At 48.1% G+C, this 13,498-nt stretch overlaps 1 protein-coding gene across 6 annotated transcripts; it reads right to left on the reverse strand.

Moving 5' to 3' along the window:
- Positions 1-1,118: 1,118 nt before the first annotated feature.
- On the reverse strand, positions 1,119-11,730 carry LIN37 (lin-37 DREAM MuvB core complex component). Of its 6 annotated transcripts, none has more exons than XM_081869523.1 (10): positions 11,644-11,730; positions 10,883-10,937; positions 10,575-10,650; positions 10,053-10,103; positions 8,523-8,552; positions 7,333-7,418; positions 6,296-6,462; positions 4,896-5,045; positions 3,035-3,108; positions 1,119-1,324 (listed from the first exon to the last, which is right to left on the reverse strand). In XM_081869523.1, the coding sequence occupies exons 1-10, from the start codon at positions 11,713-11,715 to the stop codon at positions 1,243-1,245; spliced, it is 843 nt and encodes a 280-aa protein (XP_081725649.1). In that variant the 5' UTR covers positions 11,716-11,730; the 3' UTR covers positions 1,119-1,242. The 6 variants fall into 6 exon arrangements, with proteins under 6 accessions (XP_081725649.1, XP_081725654.1, XP_081725653.1 ...); XM_081869528.1 differs by lacking the exon at positions 11,644-11,730 and adding an exon at positions 11,434-11,637; XM_081869527.1 differs by lacking the exon at positions 11,644-11,730 and adding an exon at positions 11,184-11,637.
- Between the last annotated feature and the right edge of the window lie 1,768 nt (positions 11,731-13,498).

A 13,498-nucleotide genomic window follows, 5' to 3' on the forward strand; every position in this document is an offset into this window, starting at 1 on the left:
GAGCGGATTTTTGCTGCCAGCCTGCTATCGCTGAGAAAAAGGGCATGAGCTGCCAAGTCCTGGCGTGGCAGCTGTGCAGGGCCATTCCTCTCTCCTCACCAGGTCCATGAAATGAAACTCAGGAGTCGATTTAGCTGGACTTTGTTCTCACCATTCTCCTTTTCAGAATTATTAGGTCTCTAGCCCACCTTTTATATGCCTGTTGTCTTTGTCCATGGAGTTTTCAGACCCTGGTGTTGGGAAAGATGGAGGGCACAAGGAGAAGGGGACGACAGAGGACAAGATGGTTGGACAGTGTTCTCAAAGCTACCAGCATGAGTTTGACCAAACTGTGGGAGGCAGTGGAAGACAGGATTGTCTGGTGTCCTCTGGGGTCACGAAGAGTCGGACACGACTAAATGACTAAACAACAAAAAGCCCACCTTTTCTCCAAGAAACTCTTCTTTCCCCTCACAAACACGCCTATAGGTGAACCAGGGGGTATAGGACGAAGCCAGTACTCAGGAAAAGCCAGGAGCAGGGGTCAGCAAACTTTTTCAGCAGGGGGCCAGTCCACTGTCCCTCAGACCTTGTGGGGAGCCGGAAAAAAATGAACAAATTCCTATGCCCCACAAATAACCCAGAGATGCATTTTAAATAAAAGCACACGTTCTACTCATGTAAAAACACCAGGCAGGCCCCACAAATAACCCAAGGATGCATTTTAAATAAAAGGGCACATTCTACTCATATAAAAACACACTGATTCCCGGACTGTCCACGGGCTGGATTGAGAAGGCGATTGGGCCGCATCCGGCCCCCGGGCCTTAGTTTGCCTACCCATGGCCAAGAGGGTAAGCTCAAAGTGCAAGTCAGAAGAACAGAGGGTGCAGGTAAGTGCTAGGGCTAAGGAAGATCCTTGCTGAGGCAGAAAACTCTTTATATTATTTTCTGCCTCAAGAGGATTCATTGGGCAGCCTGGGAGTGGGGGGCCAAGGGGACAAAGGAATCAAGTCTAGGGTCTGAAGAAGCTGCCCAACCTCACACAGATTATCAACACCTCTAGACAATTCATAGCATCCTGGTTTACCTGTGTGGGTCCTCCTCAGCTCCAAGGAACGGATATATACACACATATATGTGGACCTATTCCAAATACTGTGTTTATTGTTCCATAAAACTGAAGCCAGTTAATGCCAAGGCAAAGGACTCCAGGGAAGGGGAGATTTACAAAAGGTTGTTGGCTATGGTCAGGTGTGTCCCTCACTGCCGCTCGTACATCTCCTTCAGAATCTTCATGCTCTGCGAGTATCGCAGCTGGTTCTTGTGCGATCCCTCTTTCCACCTGTGAATAGCGGAGGCCACAAGTCAGCCACACAGCCCCGTACATCTCTTTGTACCCATGGCTCTCTCAGATCAGTTGTTTCCCATGATCCCCACAAACAGTGGTCTCTGGTGCCCCTTGAGGCTGGTAGGGTGTAAGGCGGGGAGACCAATGGTAGGTGGCGCTATAGTCTTATGGTGGGCGGAGCTACCTAGTTCTAGTTTCGTCTCTGATTTCCTCCCTGCTAAGCTCTATGGCAGAGCTTCCCAAACTTCTCATGTCAGCAACACATTTTTTAGACATGCGTCGGTAATTCGGTTTTACTAGTAAGCCGGAGGTTAAAGTAACCCTTTATAAGAGCGTTCACACAAGCACGCCTACACACTAACGTGTTGCAACACACAGTTTGGAAAGCTCTTCTGCTCTACAGGAAACAAAGGAGAGGAAGCCAGGGCCACTCCCTTGACTGGCCACAGGTAAGGAGGGAGGCAGGTAAGGGGCTGGGCTGAGGGCAGACTGAAGTTGGTGGCAGTGGCTTTGGTAATATGGTGCCCTGAGGGAGGACAAAATCCCCCCCCCTTCTTATTTTCACAATAATTCATTTTGGTACCGTTGATTTTTTATATACCTGTATGTAGGTGGTGGTGTTGTTACTGTATTTTTCGCCCCATAGGACGCACTGTCCCATAGGACGCACCAAGTTTTTTTTGGGGGGGGGGGGAAATAAAGGGAAAAAAAATTATTTCCCCCCCAGGCGCTTGTGGGGCCGGCAGCGGTGAGAAGCGCTCTTCTCCCCGCCGCCCGCCTTCAGACCAGGTCTGGGGACAGCGGGAAGACGCGCTGCGCCTCCCAGCTGTCCCCGGAGCTTGCGTTTTTTGGGGGGGGAAATGAATAAAAAAAAATTATTCCCCCCCCCCAGCCGCGGCTGCCGCCCCAAGCCTTGCGCACACCTGCCCGAAGCACGGGGCACCCTCCGGAGGGCTCCCCGTGCTTCGGGTGGCAGGCTGCTGCCCCAAGCCTCGCGCGCTCGGCAGTACCTCCCGCTGGGCGCGCAAGGCTTGTGGACACTCGCCGGGGCTGCAGGCTGCTGCCTGCAAGCCTTGTGAGCCCGCGGCAACTCCCACCGGGCTTGCAAGGCTTGCGGATAGCTTCCTGAAGCCTGGAGAGCGAGAGGGGTTGGTGCGCACCGATGCCTCTCACTCCCAGGCTTCAGCGAAAGCCTGCATTCGCCCCATAGGACGCATACACATTTCCCCTTCATTTTTGGAGGGGAAAAAGTGCGTCCTATGGGGCGGAAAATACGGTATTTGGCGTTCCTTCAGCTTGGTGCCCTGTGTGGGAGACCAGCTTGCACCACCCTAAACTGCCTGGCACCATTATTCACCTTTAGGTGCCAGGCAAAAACATTCCTCTTCAGCCAGGCCTTTGGCTAACATCCTATATCACTGAAAATGTGTTTGTGGGAGTGCTGGGGAGGGGCGGTTATGGGTTTATTTCATTCCTGTTTTTATTATGTATTCTGAGTTTTAATCTAGTATTTTTATGCTCGCGAACCACCCTGAGATCTACCAAGGAAGGGTGCTAAACACATTTAATAAAGGACAATGGTCATAAATGAATCTGGCAGTTTGTGGGGCAGTGCCCCGTTTGCCTTAATGGACTGGCCTCCTCTGCAAAAGGTTCTCTGCCTCATGCCCTCCTCCTCCTTGCTTCCAGAGCCCAGCATCCTACCTCTGCCTGATCTTCTTCCACCGCTCCATGTTCTTGTAGATGAGGGAGGACATTGATGGTACGGCATCAGAAGCCTGGAGTTGGTGAGAGAGAGAGAGAGAGAAGGGATTTCGTCAGCACTCTGCTTGGCCTAAAGCCCTGTAGGGCTGACACAGCGGCCTGGCAAGCAGAATAACCCAATCAACTCAAAAGCTATCTAAAGGCCAAGAAGCAAATGAAATGAAGATGCAGTAACCCCCTTAGTTGGAAAAAATAAAAACACAGAGATATATTTTCTTGCAGAAATCACAGTCAACATGCTGAGAGTCTGCTGACTTTAAATAATTATCTTTACTTGTTAAAAGAAATTAAATGTTTAAAATGGCCTATATATTCAGTATTTGCATGTGTAAAATTTGTGTATTTATGCGAGTGCAGCTGCCATCAGTAGCAGACAATACTAAGCTTCAGAGATCAATGTTTCGGTTGGTATAAGGCTTCCTATATGTTTATTGGCTGCTGACCATTTCAGATAAAATGCCACCCTCAGTTGACAACTCTATCTACACACGTGTAAAAAGGGTGGAGGGGAAGAGAGAGAATGTGAACAGCGGGAAATCCCTGGTCTCGACAGAGCCCCTAGTGAACAGAATCAAACTTGCCAGAAAATTCTGGTTCAGTAACTATTAGTTGATGGTTGTTCAGCCTTTGTAGTTATTTATACTCAGCTTTCCCACATAGCTCAAAAGAAGCTTGTAACTTTGAGATGTCATATTAGTGCAACGATAAGAAGAAAGAGTTCAGTCCCCAGTCTCAAAAATAAAACCCAACAGCACTCAATATTGCTTAGAGCAAACTGCAAGCTCTTACAAATTTCCCCAGGTATTCCAGAAACTGAGGGAACACTGTGGTGAATTGCAGTCCGTGGCTGGCTAGCCTGGCCAAGGATTTTAACTCTGCAGCAGGTGAAGCTGAGGCCCCCATCTGCACAATTCGTTTAAAGCAGTATCATGCTACTTTAAACATGCCTTCCCCCCAAAGAGTCCTGGGAACTGGGATTTAATGCTGGGAGGTGTCAGGAGACCTCCCCTCCCAATTCTCCTCCCAGAGCTACAATTCACAGAGTGGTTTCACAGTTAGACCCTCTTCCTGGAAACTGCAGCTCTGTGAGGGGAATAATAATAATAATTTATTATTTATGCCCCGCCCATCTGGCTGGGCCTCCCCAGCCACTCTGGGTGGCCTCCAACAAAATATCAAAACACAGTAATGCCTCAAACATTAAAAGCTTCCCTAAAGAGGGATGCCTTCAGATGTCTTCTAAAAGTCTGGTAGTTGTTCTCTTTGACATCTGGTGGGAGGGTGTTCCACAGGGCGGGCGCCACTACCGAGAAGGCCCTCTGCCTGGTTCCCTGTAACTTGGCTTCTCGCAGTGAGGGAACCGCCAGAAGGCCCTCGGTGCTGGACCTCAGTGTCCGGGCAGAAGGATGGGGGTGGATGGGAATGGGGTTTCCTGACAACTCTCAGCACTACAGTTCCCTGGATCCTTCAAATGTTTTTAGAATGTTTACAAATTGTTTTATTGTGGATGTGTTTGCTGCTCTTGGCTCCTGCAGGAAGAAGAGCAAGATATAAATATATTCAGTGCTTTTTTTCCTTTAAAAAGTGTTTAGGGGTACTCTCATTTTCCTACTCATATTTAAATACTGCCCCTCAAAGAGGCCAAACTTAGATTCACAAAATGTTTAGGGGTATGCGTACCCCTGTGCCGCCCCCCCCCGAAAAAAGCACTGAATATAAATATAAATTGCTTCAAATCAGCAGAGTTCCCACACTCCTTTTCTCCCTTCTCCCCCAACTCCCTGCTTTAGGGTGCTCTGACCGTGTCAGCAGCTACTTTCATCTTGTCTTCGGGCTCTAGTGGGGATGGGATACGCAGGTTTACTGGTTCCCCTGCGGCATTTGTGTGGCAGGGAGCAGGCGGCGGCAGCTTGTACACATCCTGGCTCTTCCCATTCAGACCTTCGGCGCACTAGGATCAAAAACACGGGGAAAGAAGAGAGGCAAAGGTTCAGTATCTCTTTGACTGTGGACTTGCCAAGCTGAGAAGTCCCCCCCCCCAATTCATTCCCTATGTTTATACACCACCCGTTTCCCAGCTTAAGGCAGTATACATGGGAATGTTCCAATTTCCTGATCTCAATGTAATCTGGGAGGTAGGTTAGGCAACGATTGTGTGCTGCGGGGGGGCTGAGTAGGAATTTGAGCCTGGGCCTCTGCAGTCCAAGTCCAAACCTTTTTTAAAAAATATTTTTATTAAGTTTTACAAATTTAAATTCAAACACACCGTTCACCTCATTTAGACTCCTCTGAATCCCTTGACTTCCCTCTGCCCTTCCATGGTTACCATTGTCAATCTCCCCCCCCCCCCCATGTGCTTATCTTATTTTCTCTAATTTGTTAAAAGAATAATAATCTACTTTCCCATAGTTTCTCGTACATTACAAGCACCTCTCAAATCCTGCCAAAGTTTTTAGTTGTTTACAGTGTTCTCTTAAGTACATTCTAATTTTCCCCATTCCTTCTTAAAATTCTTCTCTTCCTGGTTTCTGATTTTCCCAGTCCGTTTCGCCATAGCCCATCATCTTCATCATCCATTCCTCTTTGGCTGGAACTTTATCTTCTTTCCATCTCTGAGCCAGGAGCCAAGACCAAACCTCTAACCACTATGCCACACTGCAGGGCTGGCCTCATCATTGGGTAGAGTGAGGTGGCAGCAAATTATTGGTTATTTAAAACTCAGAAGCAAAGCGGCTGTGTGAGCTCCTCTCTGGGAGGCCTGCAAATTTGTGTGGTCTTGCTGAGCCAAGGTGCGGCCTAACATGTTGAACTTGGCCAGTACACACAAAAGAGTATTAGTCAAAAAGAGTGGGCTTTGCTTTCATGGCAGCCGGGTAGAATTCTGCCCAATGTCAGTGCAAACCGACCACAGCCAACCCTTCCCCTCTGAAGTTTTGTGGTAAATTTTTTGATGTTGGATTAGGTGGTAGTAGCACAGGCATTCCTAGATCCCTTGAGGTAATAGTAAGCTGTAAGAGTTCTCTGGGCCACCTTTGCCAGGCCCTGCCACACTGAACCAATATGGGCAGCAGCGGATGGGGGGAGGAATACCAGTCTGCTACCTCTTCCTTGTCTGCCACCTGTGGCAAAGGGCTCATTCTGCCCAATGTGAGGACTGGCCCTGCCACACCCTTTCCTAAGCGAGGGCCTCTTATTTAGTACCTCCTCATCCTCCAGTAGGACAGGCAGATTTGGGCTGGGAGATCGCTCCTGCTCCCGGACCATGGGGCTGTTCCGCATCCAGGCCCGACAGATGGGGTACAGCGGGGTGCTCTCGGAGAACTGCGCCAGGTCGACGCTCCGGTCAAACAGCTTGATGACATAGGTGTCTGTGGGGGACAAGGCAGCAAGACACAGCTCTGCAAAGCAGCCCTTTAAAAATGCCATCCAGGTCTTGGGGTTACATGGAAGCCACTAAGGGCTCCATTTATTATCAATCAATCTTTATTACGGTCCAGAGACCCAACAAATCATTACAAAGCAATGCACAATTCAGACAGCCTACCTCCAGGTTAAACAAGCATTTTGTTCAGACTTCAAAATAGGGATCATTGGTTCTTGCAACCACTGATTAAAAACTTCGCCACTGCTAATGTTCTAGTGTTTGTCCGGTCTTCCAATAGGAACCTGACATAGTGAGCCTCTGATTTTCCCAGGAAAGGTACCAGCAAGGGTAGTATCAGTTCAGCCCTGGCTTGCTCATATTTCGCACAGTGCAGCAAAATATGTTTTATGGAATCGATGTCTTGAGTGCACGAGCAAAGTCTGTCCTGGTAGGGAATTCCTCTCAACCTGCCATCCAACACTGCAGAAGGAAAGACGTTTAGTCTGGCTTTGGTGAAAAACCTTCGATAATTTGGTATTGTCAGGTTTTTAATGTAAGATGTTAACTTAAAGACATGTCCATTTATTATTATTATTATTAATATTGCCAGTGCTGGTAACAATAGGTGGAGCCAGAGCCAATGACACACAAAGCCATGACCTTACCAGTTGTAAGGAAGGAGGCAGGGAATGGCTAAGAATGAGGTTGATGGGGCAGTGCCCCATTTGCTCGGATAAGCTGGCCTGCACTGGCTTCAAGGATTGCCAGCTTCAAGGAGGGGATAGGCTCCACCCACATCCTGGTTCGGCCAACTCTGAGATCAACCACATCTTTCGGAGGAGTCTTGCTGGAGCAGCCCAATGTTTCTACTCACTCTGTTTCTGTTGCCCACCCTCCGTCAATCCATCGTCCGTCTCTTTCCTCTTCTTGCGGCGGTGGTGAGAGAACCGGCTGGATGGCCTGAGAGCAACGCCACAGTTTAGAAACTGTGCAGCTGGCCGACTCGCTGCACAAGTGTCAGAAAGGCCTGGAGGCACTTTCCAAGCCCTGGGGGCAAGCCACAGCATCGCTTATGCAACCAAAACCAAAAGCCGCTAACCCTGGCTGATGATGATGATGATGATGATGATGATGATGATTACTATTATTTATTAAATTTGTATACTGCACAGTTGACAGCATAAAATTACAATATAAAAAACACAAAATCTGATGGGAATGCTGCGTAGCGGAAGCCTTAAAAGCCGGAATATTTGACCCTCCAGATGTTGCTGAATTACAACTCTTATCACCTCAGGCCATTGGCCATGCTTTTTGGGAGCTGTAGTTCATTCAGCAACACCTGGAGGGACAAAGGGAGAGGGCTCACCTGTTGACCTTGGAAGCAGCAAGAAGCTGCACTGCTTCTCAGTCTCAGTGTGTGTTCAGGCACAAGATCCCAACCTTTCCTCAAGTTCCCCCTGCATGTCAGTGGGTAGTGTTGGTGGCAAATACAAGCAACAGCTGGCTAACAAAGCCAACCAAAATGTGTGAGCCCATGAAGTAACACAGGGCTAATTCAGTTTTGCTCAGAGTAGGACCCACTGAACTTAATGGACCTAAGTTAGTCATGTCCATTAATGGCAACGGATCTACTGAGTAGGACTAACACAGGATACAACCAACAGTGTGATGTTTGCAGCAGCAATAGTTTCAAGCATGAGAGACCTGTGCTAGAGAACCTCCAGAAGGTGTATTTTGAGTGATAGGCTTACTTAACTTTATTATTTGAAATCCAGCTCAGGAGCATCAACCAGCCAATCCACATTGCCTAGTTCTAAATGCCATCTTCCGGTGAATGAGTACAGGGGAATAACAGACTTGCAGAATTGTAAGAAGGGACCACGAGGGTCATCTAATCCAACCACCTGCAATGCAGGAATATTTTGCCCAATGTGGGGCTCGAACCCACAACCCTGAGACTAAGAGTCTCGTGTTCTACCAGCTGAGCTAAGAATGGTGAAATCTGAAATCTCCCATGCTATTGTTATCAACAGGTGAGAAAGACGCTGTAAAGAACCATACCTCTTTCCTGTGGCAGTAGGAGAAGAGTCCCTGAAACCGCAAAGCAAGAGGATTTAGGAATTGCCCAGAATGCAATAGCTTCACCAGCAAGAAGAAAAAGGGGGGAAAAACCTACTCCCCAGGATAGCTGGTCCCAGGAGAGGATTAACCATTCTTAGGGTTTCGGGCCCCCCAAGAACACTCCTCTCCCATGAGTTTCAGTAGAAGTCGGGACCATTTTTAAAGCCCTTATATAAAAATAAATATCCCACAGCAACTTTACAAATTAAGATCTTTTCTATTAGCCTTCTTTGCAAATACAGGCACACAAAACCTAGTAGCTAGGTTTGTTTATTTTCTGCAAATTGTTATATCCCTAACATATTAGGATATTTAGGGCAAAGCTGTGGGGCTCATTTTCACAGGTTCTTTCCATTCTCCTAGACCAGGGGTAGGCAACCTAAGGCCCAGGGGCCGGATGCGGCCCAATCGCCTTCTCAATCCAGCCTGCAGACGGTCTGGGAATGAGCATGTTTTTACAGGAGTAGAATGTGTCCTTTTATTTAAAATGCATCTATGGGTTATTTGTGGGGCCTGCCTGGTGTTTTTACATGAGTAGAATGTGTGCTTTTATTTAAAATGCATCTCTGGGTTATTTGTGGGGCATAGGAATTTGTACATATTTTTTATTCAAAATATAGTCTGGCCCACCACATGGTCTGAGGGACAATGGACCAGCCCATGGCTGAAAAAGGTTGCTGACCCCTGTCCTAGACACTTTGGAGAGAAAAGAAAGGAAAGAAATCCAGAAAAGAAGCGGGAAACAAAAGCCAACTGTCTAAACGCATGATTCTCAACAGAGGTGGGCCTCTAAGGGGGGGGGGGGGAAATCTTTCCTTTACTCAGTTTCAACATACGCCTGGGCAAGAGTCTTGCCCACCTGTTCACATTCAGTGTAACACAGGAGGTATGTGCAGTCATAGGGGACTTACTAAATTCAATGGGGCTTACTCTCAGGTAAGTGGGGCTACAATATCAGCCTCATCCACCCAACCCTAAACTGCTGGGAATAAACAATGAGGTTTACCATTCTGCACTGCCACAGCAGTTTTTAAAATATATTTTACTTCTGCAAACCTAGAGTTCTCCCAGGTCTAACTTTTTTGTACATGGGTGGCACCATTCTGGCAACTCTGGCACCCTCAGCCCAACCATCAGAAATAAAGGGAATGGTGTTGTTTGCTGCCCAGGATCCCGGAAATAGGATACTAGACAAAATGGACCTTGGCCCGGTCTAGAAGGGCAATTCTTAGTTCCAAAGTGGCAGGACCACAGGATCAAAGAATTTTAGTTTTGCAGGTCAACTACTTCAATACAGGAATCTCCTCCACCCACCCCAGTTTTCCCTGGCTGGCAGACATAGCTACAATATTATTATAGCTATCTAGGAGCTGGCCCTTGGCAACAGCCTCCTCCCCACCAAAAAAATTTATGGCATGGGACAGCAATCAAGGGCAAGGGAAGCTACTTGGGAATGCTTGAGTGTCTTACTTGCTGAGTACATCTGAGGGAGTCTTCCCAGAGTCCTCTTCCATCTGCTCCCTGCGGAGATGAGTCAGGAAAAGGGGGAACAGGATATCAGCAGCCATGTCCGGGGAGGAAAACTGGCATCTCACTTGAGGACCCACCTCTTGAAGCAACTACAGTGGTACCTCGGGTTACATACGCTTCAGGTTACAGACTCCGCTAACCCAGAACTAGTGCTTCAGGTTAAGAACTTTGCTTCAAGATGAGAACAGAAATCATGCAGCGGCGGCGCAGCAGCAGCAGCAGGAGGCCCCATTAGCTAAAGTGATGCTTCAGGTTAAGAACAGTTTCAGGTTAAGAACGGACCTCCGGAACGAATTAAGTACTTAACCCGAGGTACTACTGTACTCCTTGCAGGAGAAGGAGCTAGTTGCAAAGCACGCCACAAGGAATCTAAGGCCTCTTCCTTCTAGGCGAGGCTAGAGGAGAAATTGCAAGCTTACACATTGCCGACTCCTGAACCCAAAAGAACCTGGAAATACTTACCGATCAACCTCAGACTTCTCCAGTAGGCATTGCAGCACAGCATCAAGGCGGTTTCGAGCATTGGCCGTCTCTAGATCTGGGGAAGGTCCGCAGGGGAGAAAATCATTATTCTGGCAGAAAGCATTTACCCACCCCCTCCACTTTACAGTACAACATAGGATCTCTTCTCTCGCCATAGCAGCTGCCCCCAACCTCATGCCCAGTGGGTGCTGTGGAGCTGCAATAATGAGGTCACTTCTGCACTGCCCTTTCAGCCGCTGCTGCTTTCCCCTGACTTTCGTGGCAGAGTTTTTTCAGAGCCCCCTTACCTGGCTTTTCCGTTTTCACCTTCGTGTGTAGCATGTTTACCAGAATCACAGTTCCCTGCAAGAGAAAAAATAAACCTGTGTCTCACTTGTTACAGAGGATTCTGGCCATTACGGCCAAGTGATATTGAATGTTCAAAATAGGAAAGATATATTGTATGAACTAAGGAGGCAAACAGAAAATACCTTAAAGGCAAGATGGGTACCTTTAACAAGCATGGGATTTTGCAAAGAAGGGCCACAAGACTGCGCCTCTTGTGCACATTTCTGGCCTCCGTGTTTACAGCAGCTTTACCTTTTTTACCTTACAGCAGTTTCCTCTTTCTCTACCGACCCTTCACGTGATCGATGAAGCGGGATCTCTGGGATCTTTTTTTATTTTTATGTTGCCAAGCTCCTGCCAGGCAGCCAGCCCTGTGCGCTGTTGCCCGGGAACAAACCCTACTGAACTCGGTGGGGCTTACTCCCGAGTAGACACACGCGCAGCATTGCACTGCCCGGCTCGTCCCGGGTTCCAAGGTACAGGAAAGGCTTTCGGTTCTGCTGCAGCTGACCTTTCGGAGCTGCTTCTCCTGCGCTGGACCGCGTTGCCTCCAGGAGAGAGGGCAGAAGCCGGTCCCCGATTCTCCGGACCAAAGGACTTTGCTTCTTGCTTTGCTGCTGGCCTTTCTGCCCTTGCTCCCCGTCGCCCCGCCCTCGCGCGATCCCGGACACCCCAAGCGAAGAAGCAGCAAAACACCCGCAGTTGCAACAGCAGAAGCCACCTCTCTGCCAATCGCTCCTTCCCTGATGCCAGTTCGCACGAATGCAGAAAAACCGCCTCTGGCCCGCTGCATGCTGGGAGTTGTAGGCGACTTTTTGCCGGGGGCGGGGCGGGGGCGGCAAGCTTCGGCCAATGGGCTGCCCGCTTCCCTTCTTTGAATTGATTTCTGCGTTCTGTGCGTGTGTATTTTAAGGAGCAGGACACAGTGTAAGATTGGGAGTCATGGGGTTGGTGGAGAAGAGTGTATTTATGAACTTAACAGTGCTTAGGTTTTTTTGTTGTTGTTGTTGCTCTTTTTGTAGAACAGTCCAGTTGGAAGGGACATTGATGGTCCAACCCTGTGCAATGCAGGAATCCTGCCCACAGCTGTTGCCCCTGGGTGGGCTCGAACCACCAAACTTCCTAAGCCTCTCTGCAAAGTTTTCGCATTTCACATTTTTGCATACTGAGTTAGTAGTAGTAGTTGCTGACAATTGACCCGTATGGAGAATCTGATCCCACCGCAGGAAAGCTCTTGATTGCTAGGATGGAATGGAGGGAAAATAGGGCTGGCTCCAGGTCTGGTGGGACGCGGGTGGCGCTGTGGTCTAAACCACAGAGCCCAGGGCTTGCCGATCGGAAGGTTGGCGGTTCAAATCCCGTTGACGGGGTGAGCTCCTGTTGCTCGGTCCCTGCTCCTGCCAACCTAGCAGTTTGAAAGCACGTCAAAGTGCAAATAGATAAATAGGTACCGCTCCGGCGGGAAGGTAAACTGGTTCGCCAGAAGCGGTCTAGTCATGCTGGCCACATGACCCGGAAGCTGTATGCTGGCTCCCTCAGCCAATAAAGCGAAATGAGTGCCGCAACCCCAGAGTCATCCACGACTGGACCTAACGGTCAGGGTCCCTGGTGGAACCCCTACCTGGGTCCCCTTCTGTATATCCCCATGCTGGTCTAGATCCTTAATGGGGGCCCTGCTGCTAATGCTTTCCCTAAAAATCTAAGCATCCTAAACGACAGTAATAAGTATTCTTAAGGTAGTGACTCTCATTGAACTCAGTGGAACTTGTTTCTGCTTAAATAAATTTAGGGTCAGGTATGCAAATTTTCAGTTCTATTGTCTTGTTTTGCTGTAAATAATTAAGAATAAATTTAACTGGTGTTGTTAATATTGTTTTATAGATTAAAAATGCCGTGTTGATTTGTTAATCATATAATAGGACTTTTGCTTTAATTGTGATGTTTTGCTTTGTTAAGAGTGTTTTATAGGTTGCAATTGTTTCACAATATGATTTATGTTGTATTTGTGATATTCTATTATGTTCTATTGTGTTATGGTTATTTATTTAAGTGCAGCTTATGGTGGTGAGCAAGAGTCCAGAGCTTTCCATTATGCCTATCCTGTGGTTGCTGACAAGTTTCTCCCTTTAGTTTGGGCTCCTGTGGTTTTTTTTAACAGTTGCTGCCTGGCAGAGAAAACCAACATTTTTGGTTCTGTGGGACTTTCTGAGGCTTACCTAAGGAAAGTTAATCAAAGGGGGACTCCCCCCTGCCACCCAACTGCTTCCCACACTCCACCCTTGGTCGTGCATCCTTGTGAAGAGTGCTACCTTATGCGCAAGCTTAACAGCATCTTGGCCCCCAGCAGGAGCACCAGTTCTGGATTGCTGCCTTAGTCTGCAGCTTTAATTTTTGCTGATCCAAGAAATGGTAATTACAGGTGCTCACAGTGCTGTAGGGGCTCCCATGTAGGTGTGAAAGGAGTATCTTTTGTTCCTGAGCATCATAAAATACACTGTCACTCATTGCAGCAGGCATTCTTCTCCCACTCTTGCTCAACACCACCCTATGAAACAGGAACTCTAGATGCATATTTT

The sequence above is a fragment of the Podarcis erhardii genome (genome assembly GCF_964252035.2).
Source record: "Podarcis erhardii genome assembly, chromosome: 7".
Lineage (NCBI taxonomy): Eukaryota > Metazoa > Chordata > Lepidosauria > Squamata > Lacertidae > Podarcis > Podarcis erhardii.

What these genes read in the sequence shown, in the direction of transcription:
- LIN37 (XM_081869523.1), bottom strand. Translation starts at nt 11,715, where the DNA reads ATGCAGCGGGCCAGAGGCGGTTTTTCTGCATTCGTGCGAACTGGCATC. An exon ending in AAGGAGCGATTGGCAGAGAG is followed by an intron (nt 10,938 to 11,643) that starts GTGGCTTCTGCT and finishes TTTCTCTTGCAG; the next exon opens with GGAACTGTGATTCTGGTAAA. An exon ending in CCTACTGCCACAGGAAAGAG is followed by an intron (nt 7,419 to 8,522) that starts GTATGGTTCTTT and finishes CGTTGCTCTCAG; the next exon opens with GCCATCCAGCCGGTTCTCTC.